At 52.9% G+C, this 18,447-nt stretch overlaps 1 protein-coding gene across 5 annotated transcripts in view; it reads right to left on the bottom strand.

Annotated features, from left to right (window-relative positions):
- SCARB1 (scavenger receptor class B member 1) overlaps positions 1-18,447 on the bottom strand; it is a 128,010-nt gene that overhangs the window by 65,416 nt on the left and 44,147 nt on the right. For all 5 annotated transcript variants that reach the window (XM_040620030.1, XM_040620029.1, XM_040620031.1 and 2 more), the window contains exons 4-9: positions 18,204-18,407; positions 15,503-15,598; positions 14,091-14,206; positions 12,038-12,204; positions 6,365-6,483; positions 2,828-2,901 (exon numbers count right to left, since the gene is read on the bottom strand). In XM_040620030.1, the coding sequence (XP_040475964.1) occupies positions 2,828-2,901; positions 6,365-6,483; positions 12,038-12,204; positions 14,091-14,206; positions 15,503-15,598; positions 18,204-18,407 (776 nt within the window). The remainder of the gene's footprint in view (positions 1-2,827; positions 2,902-6,364; positions 6,484-12,037; positions 12,205-14,090; positions 14,207-15,502; positions 15,599-18,203; positions 18,408-18,447) is intronic.

Raw genomic sequence — 18,447 nt, forward strand, 5'->3', positions numbered from 1 at the left:
CACTTCACACGTATTGTCACAACTCATTGCTGGAGGAATTAAGGGCATCCTGTGTGACTCTCCTGGGAGAGGGCTCTGGAAGCTTCTGCCTGGCTCCCCCAGATTTCACCCCATGCACCTTTTCCTTTGCTGATTTTGTTTGAGTCTTTCCACTGTGATAAACCACAGCTACAAGTTCGACTACGTGCTGGGCCCTGTAAGTCTTCCCACTGCATCATGGAACCTGCGAGTGGTCTTGGGGACCCTTGACACAACACTTACTAGCTAATGTGTGACCTCGGGCATGCTACCTACCCTCTCTGTGTCTCCTCTGTAAAGTGGGGGTTACACAGGCACTCCTCGTGGGGCTCTTCGGCTATGAATGCAGCAACATGAGCAAAGTGCTTAGAGGAGCCCCCACCATATAGAAAGAGCTCCAGGTCTGTTACTGTTGTCGTTGTTAACCCCTAGCCAACAAATGGATGAAAATATTCTGCAGTTGTTTGTGGAGGGGGGAGGCTTGGGACTGCTTAAAGAAGACACAGCTGGACAGAGGGGAGATGGCACGCACAGGGGGACAGAACCAAAGTTGGCACAAAAGGCCAAAATCCCTCAATCACCATTCTTAATCTCTCGGGCAGCCGCTAAGTAGAGTATTGTGCAGTGAAACGAATTTACAGGGCATCGCCTACAGAGGAGACACACAGAAAACACTACAGAAGTACAACAGAAGGTCCACGTTGGCCTCTTTTACCTGAGTTTGTAAGAACGGCTGTAAAGTAAATGCAGAGAGCGTGCAACTCCGCTGCGTTTATCTTATGGGCGAACAGCACAGAAGCTCCCCAGACAAGCCACAGTTCAACAGCTCTGCTCGCGGGCAGCTGTGTCTCTGGCCTTTTCCCACACCCACTGCCCACTGGCCCTCGAGGATGGCAGGAAGTACTGCTGTGAGACCAGCTCCCTCGAGGCCACTGCTCCAGCCTAAAGGGGAGGTCAGACAGCTGAGTAGCCCTGTTCCAAACAGACGGGGACACAGAGGACCAGAGAGGTCAGGGTAGAGGCCCGGGGTCACCAACAGGCAGGCCCAAGTGTACTGCCGGCTTGAACAGCAGTTGTCAGGAATTCAAACTCATTTCCCACAAGTGAAAACTAAAGGAGCCCCTGTTAAAATCCAGAGTTTGAAAAATGCATTTGAAAATGCATCGGATGGGGCCACAGTGGACATGAGCTCCCTGGTGCAGGGCAGGGGCTGGCCCTCAGCCCCCATCCCCACCCAGCCTGCCCAGCTTTTCCTAGTCATCCTCCCCCAGTGAAGTGACGTGGGCCCCAGAGCCCGAGGCTGGTGGGTGGCAGGCCATTTCACCACCCACAAATCCTCCAAGAGCAAGCCCTCTGACAGCCTCACAATGCACAAATAAGCCAGGGTGGGAGTGAGGGAGAGGAGCGTGTTCTTTCCGGCTGAAAGGCATTTTACAAAGCTGAAGAGATGCTCACATTCCTGCAGCCCAGAACTCTTCCTAGAGGAATTTTTTTTTTAATGAAACTATCTCAAATATGCTTTAAAAAAAAAAAAAAGCAGGGGCGCCTGGGTGGCACAGCGGTTAAAGCGTCTGCCTTCGGCTCAGGGCGTGATCCCGGCGTTCCGGGATCGAGCCCCACATCAGGCTCCTCCGCTATGAGCCTGTTTCTTCCTCTCCCACTCCCCCTGCTTGTGTTCCCTCTCTCGCTGGCTGTCTCTATCTCTGTCAAATAAATAAATAAAATCTTTAAAAAAAAAAAAAAAGCAAAAAAAAAAAAAACCCAAAAAACAAAAAACCCAAGAACCCAGACGCTACCATAACGACTAAATCAGTGCACCCTCTGGCCCAGCTCCACAATACCACGTTCTGACAACAGCTGGCGGGACGTGGAGGCTGGAACGCTCCCACACCGCTGGCGGGAAGGTCAACAAGGCAGCTGTTGGACAAAACAGCCCAGCGGCCCCTCCAACGCCTAACCACGGACTCGCTGTCTGAGCCAGCCATTATGCTCCAAGGTATCTGCCCCCAAAGAAATGAAAGCACGCATCCACTCAGAAAGCTATCCATGCGTGGTCATGGGGGCGTTACTCGGGATGGCCAAAACCGAGAAAAACCCAACGTCCACCAAAGGATAAATAAAACATGCCCAATGCACACAGCGGACTATGACTCAGCCACAAAGGGGAAGAAGTAGGACACCTGCTACAATGTGGATGAGCCTGGCAAATGTGATGCCGTGAGAGGAACCGGACACAAAAGGCCACACAGTGCGTGGTCCTCTTTATAGGAAGTGTCCAGAACCGGTAAATCCATGGAGACAGCAAGTAGATGAGGGGTCGCCAGGGGCTGGGGGAGGGGGAATGGGGTGTCTTTGGGGGTGACTGTAGTGATGGCTGCGTAACTCTGCGAATACACTACAAATCACCCAATTGTTGTACCTTTTAAAACGGTGGGTTTTACAGCATGAGAACTACATCTCGATAAGGCCATTATTCGAAACAAACAACAAGAAAATCAGGGCTTAAAAAAAAATGCCTTCCGTAAAGTGAAGAGTCACACTTTAAAATGCTGTTTGGTACATTTCCATGTTCAAATCCTTGCTCTTGCCAGAATTTAATTTTTTTTTTTTTCAATTTTCTGTTGAGTGGGAAACCACTTGGATGGAAGAGTCTGGCAAATTTGGGGGACGGATGTTAAGAGACAAACCAGGATTCCGGGGTGGGGAACAGACTCCACATCTAGTAGGACCGTCTCCCTCCCCACCTGCTGGTCCCTGGGGAGGTCACCGGAGCCCCCCATCGCTGGGATCCAGACCCAGCGCCACTCACCCGATGCCTCTGATGGCCTTGATATACAGACTCAGCTGCAGCTTCACGGAGCAGTTCATGGGGATCCCGGTGACCTGGGGCAGGAAGCACAGAGAGGGGCCTGGGCTCGCTGGCGCCCCTGGTCCTGCCCCAGAGGGTGGGCAGCCCCCCCCCCCAGCTCCGAGCCCTTCTGGGCAAGCACACGCTTCCCAAAGGCCTCCTGCGGCCACCACGTGTCCCCAGTACAGTACATTCTGTATTCATCGTCCCTCTCCCATCCTCCCAGCGACACAAAATAGATTTGCGTGTGAAAAAGTCACTCTCCTCACACAACTTTTCCTGTCTCAAACCTAATGACAGTTTTCCCTTGTGTTTAATTTTCTTTTTCTCGAGAACTTTTTAATTTCCAAATATGAGGCAGTAACAGGAAACTTGCTTTGTTGCAGAAACCTACATTTTTTTTTTTGGAGACCATTTTTTTTTAAGTAGTACGGAAATAGCAGGAGAGGGGACGCACGTGTCTGATCAACTCGGAGAGGGAGCTCCAGAAGCGGAAAGGAACCAAGGCTTGAGGTCAGGGGGCCCCAGCTGCTGCCTCTTCACTGAGGCCCATCTCCTCATCTGCAAAAGGGGCTAATTCCCCCCACGTCTCATAGTTTCTGCAGCGCAAACTCAGGCACGCAAGACAGCCACACGCAGGGCCGTCGATGTTTGTGTGATTATCATGCACATCAGTGGTCAAGGGCCTTATCTTCCGTGATAAGCAGGCCTGGCGGCCCAATGGCCCAGAGGGACAGGGCAAAGGCCGTGCTCCTGAGACAGGGGAGAGCTTGAACCCGAGAACCCGCTGAGTCGGGAGGGAGTCCACCCGTGTGTGGAAATGTGATAACACAGCAGGCCCGAGGCCGTCCTCCTCAGAGGCCTGTTGGCCAGGCTGGCCGGTGGCTGGCGTCTGGGAACCTGGATTTCAGGAGGGCCCCCCACTGACTCCCTAACTGATAAGCGGGGCTCACTGCGCCTGGATTGTTTGTACAAACAATGATTTATGCTGACGGCCAGCCTTCCTGTGGGGAGCCTGGAAGTTTGGTAGGTACCAGACAGAGGGTGCCGGTGTGAGCGGCCCCCAGTGAACACCCAGGGTGCTGAGTCTCTAATGGGCTTCCCTGGGAGATGGCACACCTCATTGCTGGGGGAATAAGTGTGTCCTGTGTGGCCTCCCTGGGAGAGGGCCCCGTGCCCGGCTCCCCCGGGCTTCACCCTCGTGCCTCTTCCCTTTGTGGATGGTGCTTTGTGTCCTTTGTAATCAATCCCAGGGGCATTTTCACCATATGCGGAGCCCTGAGAGTCCTCCTAGCAAATCATCAAACTTGGGGGTGGCCTTAGAGACCCTGACATAACCTGCCACCCCCACCCCTGCTTTCTAGAACAGCCTCTCTAGTCTGGGGTCTCCACCCGGGCCACTTCCTTCCCCAGGAAATTTGTTTCCTTCCCTCCTTGGCCTGCTCCTCCAGGGCTCTCAGGCCTCTTCTCTGTGGGCAAAACCCCACCCGTTCCCAGCACCCCCCAGAACAAAAACACGGACCGAGAGCACACTCCTTTGACCACACCCTTCCTGCTTTCAGGGCCGGAAGAATCGCCACCAGCACAGCAGTCCCCACAGGTATTCTGATCTCGGGGCTAATGCGGCCCAGGCAGCAAATGGGTCCCAGGCTCTTCCTCCCCAAAATTACCTGAATCAGCAACCAAAAACCAAAAGGCCACTTCCTTTCCCTGCGTGCCTCCAGCTGACCCGAAACAAAGAAGTAGAAGCCAGTTCCTACTATGGCCGCTACAAGACACCTGCTGGCGTCTGTCTGGTCCCCCAATCTTAGCCGCCTGTTCCTCAACACGGGGGGAGGGGGGAAAGCCATGCACCCGAATGAAAGTCGCCCGTGAGAACAGAGGTTGTGTTCTTGCCAGATTCCCCAGAAGCCAGCAGACAGAGAGAGAGGGGCAGTAAGATCAATGAACAAGGGGCGCCTGGGGGCTCAGTCGGTTGAGCGTACGACTTGATTTCAGTTCAGGTCATGATCTCAGGGTCGTGGGATCGAGCCCCACATCGGGCACCTGGCTCACTGGGGAGTCTGCTGGAGATTCTTTCCCTCTGCCCTCCCCCCCCCCAGCTCTCTCTCTCTCTCAAATAAATAAATAAATAAATCTTTAAAAAATAAATAAACTAAAAGAACTAAAAGAGAAGAAGGTGGACAACCATGTTAGCTTTATAACAAAAAAACTCTTAAAACCCGGTGAAAATGTTAAGGCAACATGGAAAAGCCGTAACATTTCTAGCAATAAAGAACAAACTTAATATGGAACACATATTAACATGAATTTCCATTAGTTTAAGTAATTAACATCAACCTCATTAAAATTAACTAGGTATTCGCACAGGACATGAGGTGGCAGCATCAGAAGGCCTGTGTTTGAATTCAGCTCTGTCCCTTACTTACTCTCAGGCATTTATCAAACCCGTACCTACTGAGATGCTGGTGTGTCTGTGCTAACTACTGGAATCCGAGCAACAAACAAGACAGAATGGACCTTTCCTCTGTGCAGCCAACAGTCCCATTTCCGAGCTGTATCACTTGACCTACCTGGACTGCGGCTTCCCCATCTGTACAATGGGAATAGCAGAGCTCACACCCCAGATCATTGTGAGTGTGGACTGAGTTACAGCGTGTGAAAGTATCGGCTCGTGCCGGCGCCATAATGAGTGTGCAAGCCATGTCTGCTGGATGTGAAGTGCGTGCAGTCGCCGTCAACTTAACTAGCCTGGGTTTTTAGTGAAAAGAGATAAACGGGGAGGCGGGTAATGCCAGGGGCCGGTAGGTCGAGTCAGGAGCTCAGAAAATCTGAGTACATAGAAAAACAACATGGAATGTCGAAGAGCTCTGAAAAAGGCCTGTGGGCAAGACTGTGAGTGTCCACTCAGGCAACAGAAACCCGTAGGATTTTTTAATCAACAGCAAAAGTCACCAAGTCCAAATGGGCACATTTTACAGTGGCAGAGATATGAAAAGATTAGACAACCAGGTAAAGACAAGCCCGTGGGAGGGCCGCATGTGTGGGTCTGCCACCTTCTTGGTCACCACCAGCAGACAGAATGTCGCAGAGGACAAATTCCCGCGAACCCAATTTATCTACAAGATATTCCAGGCCCTTGTCGGGACCTAAAGGTCTTTATGATATGTTGGCACAGCCAGAGAGCTCCTCTGGCTAATTTGCAGACTGATAATTCTAATTAATTTACTGTCTTACGGCCCTTTTATTAAGACAATTCCCTTGTAAAGAAATAATGAACCCCTTGAACTATGGAGTCAGGGCAAAGTAGGGACCTCTGATGGCTTGATACTCTAGAAGCTATCAATGCCAAGGAAAGCCAGGCTTCCCATCACTCCCGCCCTGGAATAGCTCAGTGCCTGGTGGCTGGGGGTGGGGGGTTGCCAAGAGAAGGGGGCCGAGTAGGCACCAGTGGGAAATCCCCCACAACCCCCCACAGGTTGACAGGCAGGGGCTCACCGGGTGGATGTCCAGGAATAAGGAATGCTCCTCTTGGTTGGGGTGGAGGCCAAGCACTGCTTCTGCTAGCACTGGGTCGGCGTTGTAGAAGTGAGGGTGGGACAGAAACAAGGGTGCATCTAGAAGGCAGAAGGGGGAGAGGGATCGTCAGACAAGGGAGAGCGTCGGCACAGCCAGAGGCCTGCGTCGTGCCAGGCCCTGGGCATGCACAGGGGATGGAAGAGGGCCACTGCCTGCAAGCACCCAGATGATGACAAGATACAAACAACAATAACTAGACAGACAGAATTCCTTCTTCCGGTCTGTAAATGTTCACCAAGTGCCCGAGAGATGCCAGGCACTGGGAAGGACAAGCTCTGTGCCGGCAGGAGTGGTCATGTGGGAGTTGCTGACTCGGGTGGGGGAGATCACAGGAAGGAAGGGAAGGCCAGGGAATGGCATTCCAGGTGGACGGTTTGGCAGAAGCAAAGGCAGCAAGACAGGAAAATGCACAGAGCACGTGGAGCAGACAGCACGTGGACACGAATTATGGGAGTTGAGGATAGAAAGGTAAGTTGAGGCCAGATTTGAACTTGGGTGGGGGAGGGACATCTCGATCGCCAAGCCAAGCAGCCTGGAACGTCTTCTGCAGGCAACGCGGCAGCTGTCAGAGACGCTGAGGTGTGCACACCTGCGGCCGGGTCTCCCTATCGTCCACGGGAAGGGAGAAGACACACCTGCTTTGTTCCTTCTCTCCCAGCAGCCGCTCTGTGAGATGGACGCCAGAGAGTGTGAACAGGGGCTGACTCGGGCCCCTCTGTGTGAGAAATTCACACCCAGAAACGTGAGGCCGAACCTCTCCATCAACTGACCGAGCAAGACAAATGCCAGCGCATCCTCGTGTGCTTAGGACCACGTACGACAGGCCTGATGGACAATGAGTTAACGAGGAAAAGAATGAGCCTCTCGCAAAAACCCATGAGGATCCAGAACAGGTCAAATCCTAGAGACTGAACAGAACACACTGTGCTAGCCAGGGGCTAGGGGATGGGAGATGGGGAGTGACTGCTAACAGGTATGGGGTCTCCTTCTGGAAGGATGAGAACGTTCTGGAACGAGACAGAGACTGTGGGTGCACAATACTGTCAATGTACTAAATGCCACTGAACTGTACATTTTAAAAATGCTTAATTCTATGTCATAAGAAGTTCACTTCAATACAAAAAAAAAAAAAATGACAACAAAACTCACAAGGTCTCCTTCCCTAAAACCAACAGCACTTCCACCACCTGCCAGGTGACAGGCACCCGTGTTATGTTTCTGGCAGCCTCAAATCTAGATTCTTTCTACTTTTCTTAGCAAGACCAAGCATTGGTTTGAAACAGAAGCTGGGGTTCCATTGCCGCCTGATTTCCTCTTTCCCGGAGAACTTGAACACCCGTTGCCTTCGTGTTTCTTGACATTGATTCATTCAGCCAAGTACGTACCTCTTCAGTTTTGCCATACTTGGTTCCCCCTGCACATTATACAATGTGCTTCTCTGACCCAAATGCCATCGCTTTATTTAAATAGTGATATTTTAAAGTGGAACTTTCTATCCGACCCATAACTGGCGAACACTTGCCACAACAAGACAGTGAACACAGAAATAAATACAACGAAAACCATGGAGGTTGAATATTCTAACTAGATACTGTTGCCTGCACGGAGTTTTGAGCCCCAGACCTGCTCTTTTCGGTTAAAAGGAAAGATAGGGGCGCCTGGCTGGGTCAGTCGGTGGAGCACACAGCTCTTGACCTTGGAGTTGAAGGTTCGAGCCCCACATACAGATTACTTAAAAATGAAAATCTTTTGGGACGCCTGGGTGGCTCAATCACTTAAGCATCTGCCTTTTGGCTCAGGTCATGATCCCAGGGTTCTGGGATCAAGTCCTGCATCGGGCTCCCTGCTCAGCGGAGAGCCTGCTTCTCCCTCTCCCTCTTCCCCTCCCCCTGCTTGTACGCTCTCTCTCTCTCTGACAAATAAATAAATAAAACCTTTCAAAAATATAAATAAATTTCAAAAAATTAAAATCTTTTAAAAAGGAAGATAGATGGGCACTGGAAAGGCCTCTTGGTACCAACAGAGACTCCCTCCTGGGGGTAACTGGAAGGAGGGCAACGGAATGGGAAAACAGAAGCCCTCCCTCCCAAGTCAGTCAATGTCACATAAAGCCACCTCCTTGGACCTTTGAAGCTACCTTGAGCGTCCCCAGACACAATGCCCTACAATCTGGAAAACCTCCTTTCCCATCCGCCCCTCTCCGCTGTGAAAGGAGACTCCCAGAGCGAACGCGAGGACCCCCATGTTTACTAAGACCCTCAGTAAGAGCAGCAGTCACCACCTCGGGCCCTGGAAGGTGGCAAATCTCCAAGGAGGCACCTGGAGTGGGTCAGACCAATGTCCAACACCTGACCCTTGCTTCACTCGGTAAGCACGCGTGTCGCTTGTTTCTCTACCAACAAGCACACATGCGTGCGTTCCTTTTTATTTTATTTCCAAACAGCACGGGTCATAAGTGGCCATTAATCTACAGCTTAACGGCACGCCTAACCAGACTAATTGCCCAGGGTCACAAGAGGTTATGATGAAGAGGTCTGTCGAGCAAGTCTCAGGGCCTTGAGCTGCACAGTCTGAGGAGCGAGAGTCCTCCGGGTCCAAGAAACCTTCAAAACCCTAAAAGGGGTATGTGTGGTGTTCCTTATCTTCAGACAAAAGGTCACGGACATGCAGACACAGGTGCACTGATGTGGATGGGAACATTCCCAGCAGCACAAATGGTCAAAAGACGGAAACTCGGAGGCCCGTGAACGGCAGAAGAGGTAAGGAGACTAAGGTGCATTCCCACCGAGGCGCACTATACAGCAACGACGAGGGGGCCCACAACACCCCCAGCGGGGACAGACCTCACCAACGCGATGATGGCTGTGCTGCTGGACGTCAGGCCAGGGCCTGGGAGGGGCCCTGGGGATGTCTGGGGCCGCTCCTGTCCGGTTCTCGCTCTGGGTGCTGGTGACAGGGGATGTGCACTTAGTGGAATTTCAAACTGTACCTGTCCTTTGGGTGCCCGTCTATACACGTGTTTAGTTCAACTTAAAAGAAAAACTATTTTATTTACATAAATATTTGAAAATTCCTTTGCAGTTCTGGGGGCGCCTGGGTGGGGCAGCTGGTTGAGCGCCTGACTCTTGGTTTCAGCTCAGGTCATGATCTCAGGGTTGTAGGATCGAGACCCACGTCGGGCTCCGTGCTCAGCGCAGTCTGCTCGTAATTCTCTCTCCCTCTCCCTCTGCCCCTCCCCTCCCTGCTCGCTCTAAAATAAATTAATAAATCTTTAGAAAATAAATAAAAATAAAATTCCCTCGCACTTTTGAGGTTGTTTTGGCAGATGTGCTAAGAGGAGGCAGTGCAAACCTCATCCCTGGCCCTCTGAAGCCAATGGACACGGAGCTTGTGCCTGCCTGGCACCCACTCTTTCTTCCGGAACCCACACCCGTATGAGAGGCAGCTCCCCCCACCAGCCGAGCTCTGGAGCCGTGCCTAATACAGGAATCCACTCTGGAATTTTGAGGCACAGAAACCGTGAAATGCCCTTTACGGCTTAGGCCGCTGTAGCTCTTGTCACCTGCCCCAGCAACTGTAGCCCACAGCCAGGCAGGTCTCTGCACTGTTGCCCCACCCCACAGGCAGAAATTCCCAGAGACCTCAGGGAAGGGAGAATTAAACAGAGGGCAAGGCCAGGAGAATTAAACAGAGGGCAAGGCCCTGTCACAAGGCCGTGACAGGGAAGACACTTCCAGGCCCCAGCTCAAAACCCTTCACCTACAGTGCACCCCATTCTGCCCGAACTTGGGGAGTCATCCAACCTGACGGTCCGTCCCCCCAACCCTGCTGAAAACTATTCCTCTTTGGTCCCCATCTCCAGCTGGACATGTGGCTTCAGCCAAACAGGCCGCCAGAAGACAGGACCCAGTCACCTGAGCAGTGGCTTCTTATCCTACCAACTGTGTGACCTCGGTCCTGCCCCAGCCTTGAGCCTCAGATTCCTAAGTGCAGGATACACGCACACACCCATACATTCAAGTATTACAGACTGGGTACAATTCCAGCAGCTGCAGACAGAGCCCTGGCAACAGCGTTTACAGTCTGGTGGAGGATACGGACAGTAAATAAATAAGACAGAACACACAGCCAGTGATTTCAGGGGGTGACGGGCACCAAGAACACAATAAAGGGGGAAATGACAGAGAGCAGCTGGCAGGAGCGGGAGGGGGGCGGAGGGGGAAGGAGGAACAACGTTAGCATGGGAAATCAGAGCAGGCCGCCTGGAGGAGGTGGGCTCTGAACAGACTGAAAGGAGGGGAGGGAATGATCCACATGGATCCACATGGATATCTGGGGAAAGAACTCTCAAGGCAGGGGGAACAAAACTTGATATATTCTAGAAACAGGGAGAAGGCCATGGGGCTGCAAACTAGTTAGTGGGGCAAGTACAGGAAGAAATGATATTGGACAGGCCGGGCACAGGCCAGATCCTGCAGTGCACAGAGGTGGGCACAGGCCAGCATGACTAAGGCACTGCCTTTCAATTGCATTGCATTCAAACCAATTTTAATACACATGGCCCCCTGGGACCAGTGGTGACCACACTGGACAGTCTGGGGAACAGCTAGTATGGAGGGTGATGGCAATGGGCCTGGACCACCAGGGAGCGGGGTAATGGGAGGGAGGAAGGAGTGCCTTGTTTGCGGGCAGAGCCGGTGGGCTTGCCTATATGCTGGGTGAGGGCAAGGGGAGGGCACTGGGGGTGACAGCCAAGCGCCCAAATCGAGCAACAGAGGCGGACATCCTGGGGACAGACACACAGCTTCAAATCAGGAAGCCAGAGGCCACTGCCAGCACCACAGCTCACACCCCACCCCCCAACTGCACGTGGCCCAACCAGAGTTTATGGAACAACCCGACCGTTGCCCACTTCCTTTCCTCCCAACGGGGAACAGGCCCTTCCCACGAAGCCGCATCCTCAAGGTACATATCCTGGCACAGCAGGCAGAAGGGGGCCCTCCCCAAAGGTGTCCGCGTCCCAGGCTGCAGAGCCTATAACGTCAGGTCACAGGACAACGGGGAAGGAAGGCTGCAGGGGGAGTTACGGCCGTTCACCAGCTGGTTTTAAAACAGGGAGCGTGGCCTGGATTATCCTGGCCTGGGAGGGGCCAATGTAGTCTCCGGGGTCCTTAAACTAGAAGAGATGAGGCCATGGATGTGGGATCAGAGAGAGGGGGTTTTGCTGGCAGTGAGGATGGGAGTGGGGCTGGGAGCCACGGAATTCCGGTGGCCTCAGAAAGGCAAGCACAGTCTCCCCTCGAGCCTCCAGACAGGAACGCAGCCCGCCGACACCTGGCCCCTAGGCCTGTGTCGGGCCTCCGAACTGTTGAAGGTAGTACAGTCACGTTGCTCTGAGCCACTAAGGCTGTGGGAATTCATGAGACGGCCACTGATCTGCATGGGACTTTTCTTTTCTTTTCAAATTCTTTCCGCTGCCCTCCTTCCCTCCGGCCTAATGGGATTATGCAGAGTAAAGAGGCCAGAGATGAGGCAGACAGCGAAGGGACCGATGGATGCGTCCTCACGCCCGCCCGCCGGGATGGCACGTACTGAATCTACAAGTGCTGACATTCTGGATTCCAGATTCCCGGCACGGGCAGAAGCCCTCATTGGGTGGGTAGACCGAGCCGTTGGCAAATAAGGTGCTGGGGGCCACGAAGCGGTAGGTGGGAATGCCTTCAAACGTCCCCGACTCCTTGTAGATGAGGTTCATGGACCTGCGGGGGGACAGACAGGGGAGGGGAAGATGACATCCGGAACGCGGCGGCTAGACCAGTCCCGCTGAAGGTAACCCCAGCTGAGCCACTTCTCCCCACAGGTACTGCCAGCCCCCAGGGCCCAGCAGCCACCGTCTCTCCCCCGGAGAATGGCAATAGCCAGCTAATTGCTCTCCCTCCCTCCCCGCCCACGTCCATCTGTTCTCTGTAAGCAGACGGCGCTTTAAAACAAGAACAGAGTATGTCATGTCCCCACTTAAAATTGAAGCTGCTTCCAGTCTCATCTATAACGAGATCAGTCATCCTCTCCATGGCCCAACAGCTTCTATGAGGTCCAGCCCTGCCTGCCCTTTATTGCACCCCAAGGGCCTCCTGGCGATTGCTCAGATGTGCTCCCTCCGGCCCCCGGGGCCTTTGTATCTGCTGCCCCGTCTGCCTGTCCCTCGATGTTCACACATCACACTGCAGTCCTCCACAGCGGTGGTGACTCAGCTGTCACCTCCTCAGGCCTCAGCAGTGAGCCCCACCTCCCCGTTTCACCCTGCTGTGTTTCTCAAAGGCACTTCTAAACTTGAACTTGGACTTTGGATTACAACCCTGCCGCCCCTGCTGTCGCACACGGCTCCAGAGCCCTTGGACGGGGCGCGTGTGGGTGGGACGTGCTGTCAGAGCAAAATACATTCCAGATTTCTACAGCTGGATTAAAAAAAAATGTGAAACATCTCAGTAACATAGGACATTGTTTACACACCGAAATGGTAATATTTTGGATACAGTGGGTCAAATAAAACCTATCATTAAAACTAACGTCACCTACTTCTTGTTACTTTTTTTAACGCGGCCACTCAAAAATTTAAGATTGCAAACGGGACGGGCACTGTGTTGGGAGAGGACAGCACCGGCCCAGACAATAGTGTTACGCGGCTGGTGACGGTAACGTGGTTGCGCAAGAAAACATCCTTGTTTTCAGAAAACACCCACTGAAGTGCGGAGACAGCCAACGTACTCTCAAACGGTCCGCGGACAGGGCGCATGGGGCCAGAAAGAAATAACTCCCAAAACTGAGTGAAACGGCATTCTCTTGCTACTCTTCTCTGGGTCGAAATGTCTAATTTTAAAAAGTGAATGCACGCACAGCCCGGGCACTTTGGGCTCCCTGACACTGCCCTGTGGGTGTGTCTGCATGAGTCCCCCGTCCCCAGCCCCGCGCCCCCCCCCCATCAGGACAGAAGCTCCGAACAGGGACTGGGCCCATCCCCTCCCTGCCGCGTCCACAGCGCCTGACCCAGCTGGGCACCACCGAGGTCTGTTGGGAAGGCAGAGGAGCTGGAGTTCACATCAGGGAATCCCCAAGCAAAGGATTTTTCTGGAATGGAGCAGAGTGTGGCCAGAGTCCAGAGGCAGGGTCTAGGGTCCGTGGTCTATTCTCACCCACACTGGGGCCCCTGGAATCCATCAGCCCCAAGCAAGCCTGCGAGGCCACACTCTGGAGCCTGCAGGGGTCGCAGGAGAGGCATCAAGAGGCCTCAACATCCAAGTGGACAGGAGGGCAGCCAGAGAGATGCCCCAGGGAGCCCCTGCTTGCCTGATTCCCAGCCCTCTGTGGCCCGATGGTTTCCTGCCCGCCACCGCCACCACCGCCAGCACGCCAAGGACTGCGCTACCAGCAGCCTCTCTGGGCCAAGCCCAAGCAGCACGAAGAGTTTGGCTCTTCGTGGTGTAACCGAGGAGAATTCAGGACAGCACCGAGGGCCAACAAATACACAAAGAGCCAAACTGCTTCCCAAGCGCACGCCAAAAGCCACTTGATTAGGCTGTGAGCGTCCACAAAGCCAATCTCTGCTGCCCGGGAGGCCCGGAAGGCCCCAGAACAGCCCAGCCATTACCGGCAGGCCTCAGGACTGTAGAATTCCAGCGAGGTCTCCGGAGTCATGAACGGCGCCCACATCTGTCCCGAGGTTCCATTGATCATGTTGCACTGATCGGAATGCCAGAAGCTGACCTGCAGGGAAGCAGTCAGACACGGCTGTTTAGTTCAGCAACGCACTCTCAGGCGCTGCACACCTGACTGGGGGTGGCGACTGCATGGGCCAGGGCCCCAGGCTGAATGTCACCGCTCAGTTCCAGAAGACGGCCTGGCAGGGTGAGGGGCGAGCGGGCAGGGCACATGGACAGCCAGAGAGAGTCGACTGCAGCTCCCGACTCGCTGATGTGCATCCCCGATCGTGCGGGTTTGCTGGCACTCAGGGACTTCGTCTGCAAAATCACCCCCACGCCAAGGGGCACCGCGAGCAGGGGAGGCGGGAGGTGGGACACTGGCATCCTCACCTCTCGGAGAAGAAGTCACCAGACACCACCTAAAAACAGTTAAAGGGAGGAGGCGGCACGGGAAGTAAAATATTTAAAATCATAAAAAACACGGACTTCTCCCTTTCTGCTGCCCCCCTCCCCCGCCCCGTGCCAACAGAGCAAGTTCTGTCACGTGTGCACGTGTGTTCGTTCAGTGAAAGAACAAGCCAGTGAACTTGCAGAGTCTCCACTGGGAATGGTTACTGCCGGCTGCAAATGGGGATCTGGCCACTCTGAGCACGGAGGGGGGTGTCACTGGGCCGAGAGCCCAGGTCTTGGGGGCGGTCACCGTGGGGAGCGCTGGGGACGTGCGGGCAGCGCCATGCACAGCTCACTCTGAGTGCACGCAACACGCACGCACTGTGATCTCACCGTGTTCAAAGCAGCAGCAAACCCATGTTCCTATGCACACACACAGGCATGGAATGGGCAGAAGGGGACAGGAAGGCCATACCCAATACTCCCCACCGTGGGTGCCCTCTGCGCTCCAGGGAGCAGGGGCGCTGGCAGGGGGAGACGGTGCAAAGGGCACTTAAGATCTGTCTCTATTGTTTTGATTTTTTTAATGTGAATGTCTTCCTGTGTTTCTAGGGTGATGTTTTTTTAAGCTCAATAATATCTTTTATACAATAGGTGGTTATATCACCAGTGTAGTATTTTTGAAGTGTTTTTTTTTTTGTAAATTAAGAACAAAAGGAAAGAAATCACTCACTTCCTGGTACACAGGAGGTGCTGAATAAGTAGAGTTTCCATCCCCGACCCATCCCTCGGGAGCCAAGAGCTAACTCTTGAGCCTTAATTACAGGTCAAACCCCCAACTCCGAGAGCTTCTCCATCCCAGATGTGACCACCCCCGAGTTGCAAGAGAGACAAAGTGTGCAGCCCGGGGGGCGCCCCCTGCCGCTCCCGCCCAGCCCCAAAGCAGAAGGGCCATCGCCCTTGCCCTCACCTTGCTGAGTCCATTCCACTTGTCCACGAGGTGTATCCTGCTGAAGTCTTTGACCCCCGTGAACACGGTGAAGAGCCCAGAATCAGAGTTGTTCAGCTGTGGACGACAGAGAACAGCATCTTTAAGCCTCAGGACAGGGGCAAAGGCCCCGGGGCCTGGCCCTCAAGCCCACCCGTTTACTTAGAGGCCATTCCCTGCTCTGCCCAGAGGACAGGGGCCCCGATACCTTGTTCACCACTGCATCCCCAATGCCTGGGGACCAAGAGGAGGAGGGCTTTCTAGAAAGGGGCACCCCTTGATGACAACGTCCCTCCTAGAAGGCGTCCACCTTCCCTTCCTGACTCAAGGAGAGTCTGCTTCTCCTCCCAGGTGAATAGCAGACTGACCCCCTCCCCCCAGCTTAAAATGAAGTATGGCCATGGGAGCACTCCGATCAGCGAGAACGAAGCAGATGGGGCGTGCCTCTTCTGGGGGGAGCTTTAGGAGCTAGTGCATGCACAAGTCACCGTGCTTTCTGCCACTGCGCAGGGCTCGCGGAAGTGTGTATCAAGCTGCTGCCTCCCTCGGCCCGGGTCCCTGAGTGACCAAAAAGAGCAGAGGGCCCCCTGGTCATCCGCGCTGACATGGCATACGAACAAGGAATCAACTTGCTGTTTCAAGCCACTGACATTCTGGGGCTGCTTGTTACACAGCATGACCTGGCCTACCCTAATGGATACAGGACCCGATGCTCATTGAGCATTTTCTGGATCGGAAGCCCCAGGCTTTGGCACTCGGAGGTTCTTTCCTAGAAAGAGATGCCTAATTCACAGCAAAGTCACACAAAGCATAGAAACTGCAGGGCGAGACCTAGAAGCACCATGATCCCCCCGAGGAGGCCGTGTAATGGAAAACACGTGAAGAACTCTATAGGGTTGTTTCCTGACCAAATGGCTAAATCGATTACTGACTAGTTAGGCAAACAGGCTCCAGAGCAGGGACCAGTCCAAAGCTCTGCTCTGGCCTCCTAATATCTGTGTCATGTCACCTGTCCATTCTGAGCTTCATGGGCCAGGACCTCAACCATTATGAGGAGAGAGTAACAGGAGCCCAGAGACACTGGGAGTACGGAAAGAGCAAATGTGTCAACGCTGTTAAGTGGTGCCTGAAAAATAGTAGGAACTCCAAACACTAGTCTTTATTATTATTATTATTATTATTATATTATATATTTTATATATGTAGAATATATAATAATAATAATAATAATAATAATAATAATAATAATAAAAATAAAGTCTCCCCCAAAAGGATACTACAATAATAGAATTATAGACAAAGTATACCAGAGACTGCCAGTTAGTATCCAAAGTATCCTCCCCTTCCTCCTTCATAACAAAACCCAAACCTTACTCAGGGCATTAGCACAGCAGCTAAAAGGCTATGTTTCCCAGCTTCCCTTGAAGCTAGGTGTGGCCACTTGACAAAGTTCTGGCCAAAGGAAAGTAAGTAGAAATTTGTTTTCTCCCTCCCAAGGAGGGAGACAGCTGGGACATGTTGTTTTGTCCTCAACTCCCCTGTCTGCCTCTCCATCCCCAACCACTTCTTCCTTCCTCTTGTGCTTCCTGGAATGTGGATGTGGTAGCTGGTGCTCTAGCAGCCATCTTGGGCCATGTGGTAATCTGGAGTATGAAAACCACACAGTAAGGATGGCACAGCAGGGCAATAGTAGAATTCTAGATCCCTGAAGAATATGAAGACACCACATCAACATTGAACAGTCACTGCTGAAATGTTATTTCAGGGTTTCCATTATACAGTCAAACATATATTATGGGTATGCTACTCACTTTGTAATAATTTTCATTTGTTTACAAGTTGACAAGATGCTTTCAAAAGAATCATGTTGCTCCAAACTTGCCAGCTTACCCATACACTCAGAACCTGTCATCCTGGTTAAAAATGTATTGAGTGTCTATCATGTGCCAATGACAGAAACATAATTTCTCTCTCCCACTCCCCCCAAGACAGATCAGCAGAGCCCAAAGGGAGGCCAAGTCTGGAACAATCCAGAGGGCTCATCAAAACCTGTGGCAGAGGGAGCTGTGGTCAGGGGTCAGGCTGCATCAGATCGCGGTTCAGGAGACCAATCACTACCAGGTGACCAGGGGTCAAGATCAAGAAAAAAGCAGGCAGGGGCACCTGGGTGGCTCAGTTGGTGAAGCATCTGCCTTTGGCTCAGGTCATAATCCCAAGGTCCTGGGATCGAGCCCCACATTGTGCTCCCTGCTCAGGGGGGAGTTTGCCTCTCCCCTCCCCATGCTTGTGCTATCTCCCTCTCTCATTCTATCTCTCTCAAATAAATAAATAAAATCTTTAAAGAAAGACAAAAGCAGGCAGCTCAGAGCAACGTCATAGTCAAATCTGTGACTTGCCTCCGCGGCAGCCTCTCCCCCTTCTCCTGGAAGCAGACCCCAACTGTCCACACTCAGCCCAATCACGTCCTCTGAGCCTTGATCAAGCTGCGCCTACCTCTCTGTCTAGAGTTTTCGGGTATATGAGCCAACAGATTCTCTATTTCTCCTAAGCCAGTTTGAGTTGGGTTTTCTGCCATTCACAACCCACTGCCCCCAGGTCGCCGGCCAGGCTGCTAACCCACTTCCAGTCTGTGTCACTGGAAAACAAGACACCAGCCCCGGACTTGTAGCTGGGCCACACTTACCTCTGCAAATAGCCCGAACTTGCCCTTGAAGGGAAACATGTTTGGAAGGTACTTGTTGATGAGGTGAATGAGGGGGTCCTCGTAACCCCACATGATCTCGCCTACAGTGCGGTTCATGAAGGCACGCTCCCCGAGCGTGCTGAATGCCAAGGTCATGATCAGCTTCAGGCTCATGGGCTTATTCTCCATCAACATCGCAGCGGCCTGCAGAGCGAGGGGACACCACATGTTACAGGCTGGACAC

This window comes from Ursus maritimus, unplaced genomic scaffold (assembly GCF_017311325.1).
Source record: "Ursus maritimus isolate PB19 unplaced genomic scaffold, ASM1731132v1 scaffold_33, whole genome shotgun sequence".
In the NCBI taxonomy this organism is placed as follows: Eukaryota; Metazoa; Chordata; class Mammalia; order Carnivora; family Ursidae; genus Ursus; species Ursus maritimus.